Consider the following 1,796-nt stretch of genomic DNA (forward strand, 5'->3'; position numbering starts at 1 on the left):
GATCCGCAAGAGGGAGATTTGTTCTCGACTGAATCAAATATAGATTAGTTAGAAACATTTTCTTTGTTATAATCATCAGGTAGGAAGTGCAAGATACACCTTCTGTATGTTTTCTTCTCACGCTGGTCAGCATTTAAGGATATGCTGTTCCATACTTTTTCCCTGGTCCTAGGATGTAGTGAGCGCTCAGGAAGTATCCACCGAATGACCTCGAGTGACTCAGTTTTACCCTGCCCCTATGGAATCAGCCGCTGTTGTGGACCATACAGCAACATTTAGTACATTTCTCACACCTTAAAAAGCATCTAAATTCTGGCATCATTCTAGGGGCATGGATATGGAATGATTGCTCTTTTAGCATTTTAAGGTTAGATGTAGGATGAGGCAATAAGCCTTATGTGGTCCTTGTTGTGTCTTGGTGAGGAGCTGAAGCCCAGACACCTCCCAGGACCTTCCAGGCCCCTTGTCAGGATGGGTGATAGCTAAGCCTTGGCAACCAGATAGCCTGGCATGGACCACCTTGTGCTACCAGGTTCTCCCCTTGTTCTGGAACTTGGTTTCTCCTGGGGGTTGGAGGAGGGTTTGAACTTTGGCTCTGGAAGGACCCTGATTTTGAGATTCCAAGTTTCAGGAGACAACTTGGAAAGATGAGCAGAACTATCTCCAGGCAACCAACCAAGGACGCTATAATATGTAAATGAGCTGTGGCTTTCCTCCTGGTTGGCTGGTGGAGCTGTGATGTCACAATACGAGGGTCTTTTCACTCCTGATGATTGTGCCTCTAGCCAAAAGACCTCACTGACCTGGCAGGTGTCTTTGTTCCCTCTCTGGGCCCAATAAGCAAGCGAGAGGATGGAGCCCCTCTATCAGACTGGATCCATTCTCATGAAGGTGAATACCCTACAAGGGAAGAAGATGGTGGAGAGCGGCCTCCAGTCTGGAGACTTCTCCCTCTCCCAGTCATGGCCTTCTTGCCTCCCACCCCTGGACGACCTGGAGATCTTACAGCAGAAGGTAGCCGGGGTGCAGCGGGAGTTGGAGGACTTTAAGAAGGAGGTATTGAAGTCCATTCATCACCTGGAAGATGCCTTCTGCCAGATGAACGGCGCCCTGGCTCAGCAAGAGGAGCAGGCGGCCCGCGTGAAGCAGCGGCTGAGGGAGGAGGAGGACCGAGGTGTTGTGCGGAACAAGGTGCTCACCTTCCTGCTGCCCCGGGAGAAGCAGCTCCGGGAGCACTGCCGGCGGCTGGAATGCATGCTGCTGAGCTGGGGCCAGGACACTCTGGCCCTGCCAGGAAGAGCCAGGCCGACTGAGCCCTAGTGCACCGAGTGGAAGATATTTTCAAATAGAAAGAAATCCTAAGCCCTCTTAGCTTGCTTCCCTTTGCTTATTTCTATTGCTTTCCTTCTACCAAAATAGCACTTTGCCAAGAGGTAACAAGACCTCACTGGGGTTCTTTGCAGGTGGTGAAGTTCCATTTATCCAGCCTCCTCAGGAAGGAGGCATCCTGACCCCTATACTTTTACCTCAGACTGTTTCTTGTTTGTGATGCTAATGTTGCCCGGATGTACAACACTATTTTTTATGTATTCTTAAATGGATTGTTTTGAACAGCTCTACTTCTCCTTTAATGACTCCAGGCTCTCATGATTTGTGATTCAGTGCATGGGTACCGGGACCTGTCCATGGAAGGTTTATGGAGAAGGGGTGGGCTAGCAAGGCCCCGGATGGCTCCGCTTTGGTCATTCTTGTCTTCACCTGCTTGGCTTCCCTGTCCACTTTCTTGCTGTTCTGTG

The 1,796-nt window shown here is 50.0% G+C and overlaps 1 protein-coding gene across 1 annotated transcript; it reads left to right on the plus strand.

Moving 5' to 3' along the window:
- Positions 1 to 792: 792 nt before the first annotated feature.
- On the plus strand, positions 793 to 1,378 carry Ccdc182 (coiled-coil domain containing 182). Its single transcript, XM_004645293.2, has one exon. It carries the CDS (start codon positions 853 to 855, stop codon positions 1,318 to 1,320), a length of 468 nt encoding a protein of 155 aa, XP_004645350.1. The 5' UTR covers positions 793 to 852; the 3' UTR covers positions 1,321 to 1,378.
- Positions 1,379 to 1,796: the final 418 nt, after the last annotated feature.

The sequence above is a fragment of the Octodon degus genome, unplaced genomic scaffold (genome assembly GCF_000260255.1).
Source record: "Octodon degus isolate 3935 unplaced genomic scaffold, OctDeg1.0 scaffold00222, whole genome shotgun sequence".
NCBI lineage: Eukaryota > Metazoa > Chordata > Mammalia > Rodentia > Octodontidae > Octodon > Octodon degus.

What these genes read in the sequence shown, in the direction of transcription:
- Ccdc182 (XM_004645293.2), top strand. Translation starts at nt 853, where the DNA reads ATGGAGCCCCTCTATCAGACTGGATCCATTCTCATGAAGGTGAATACC.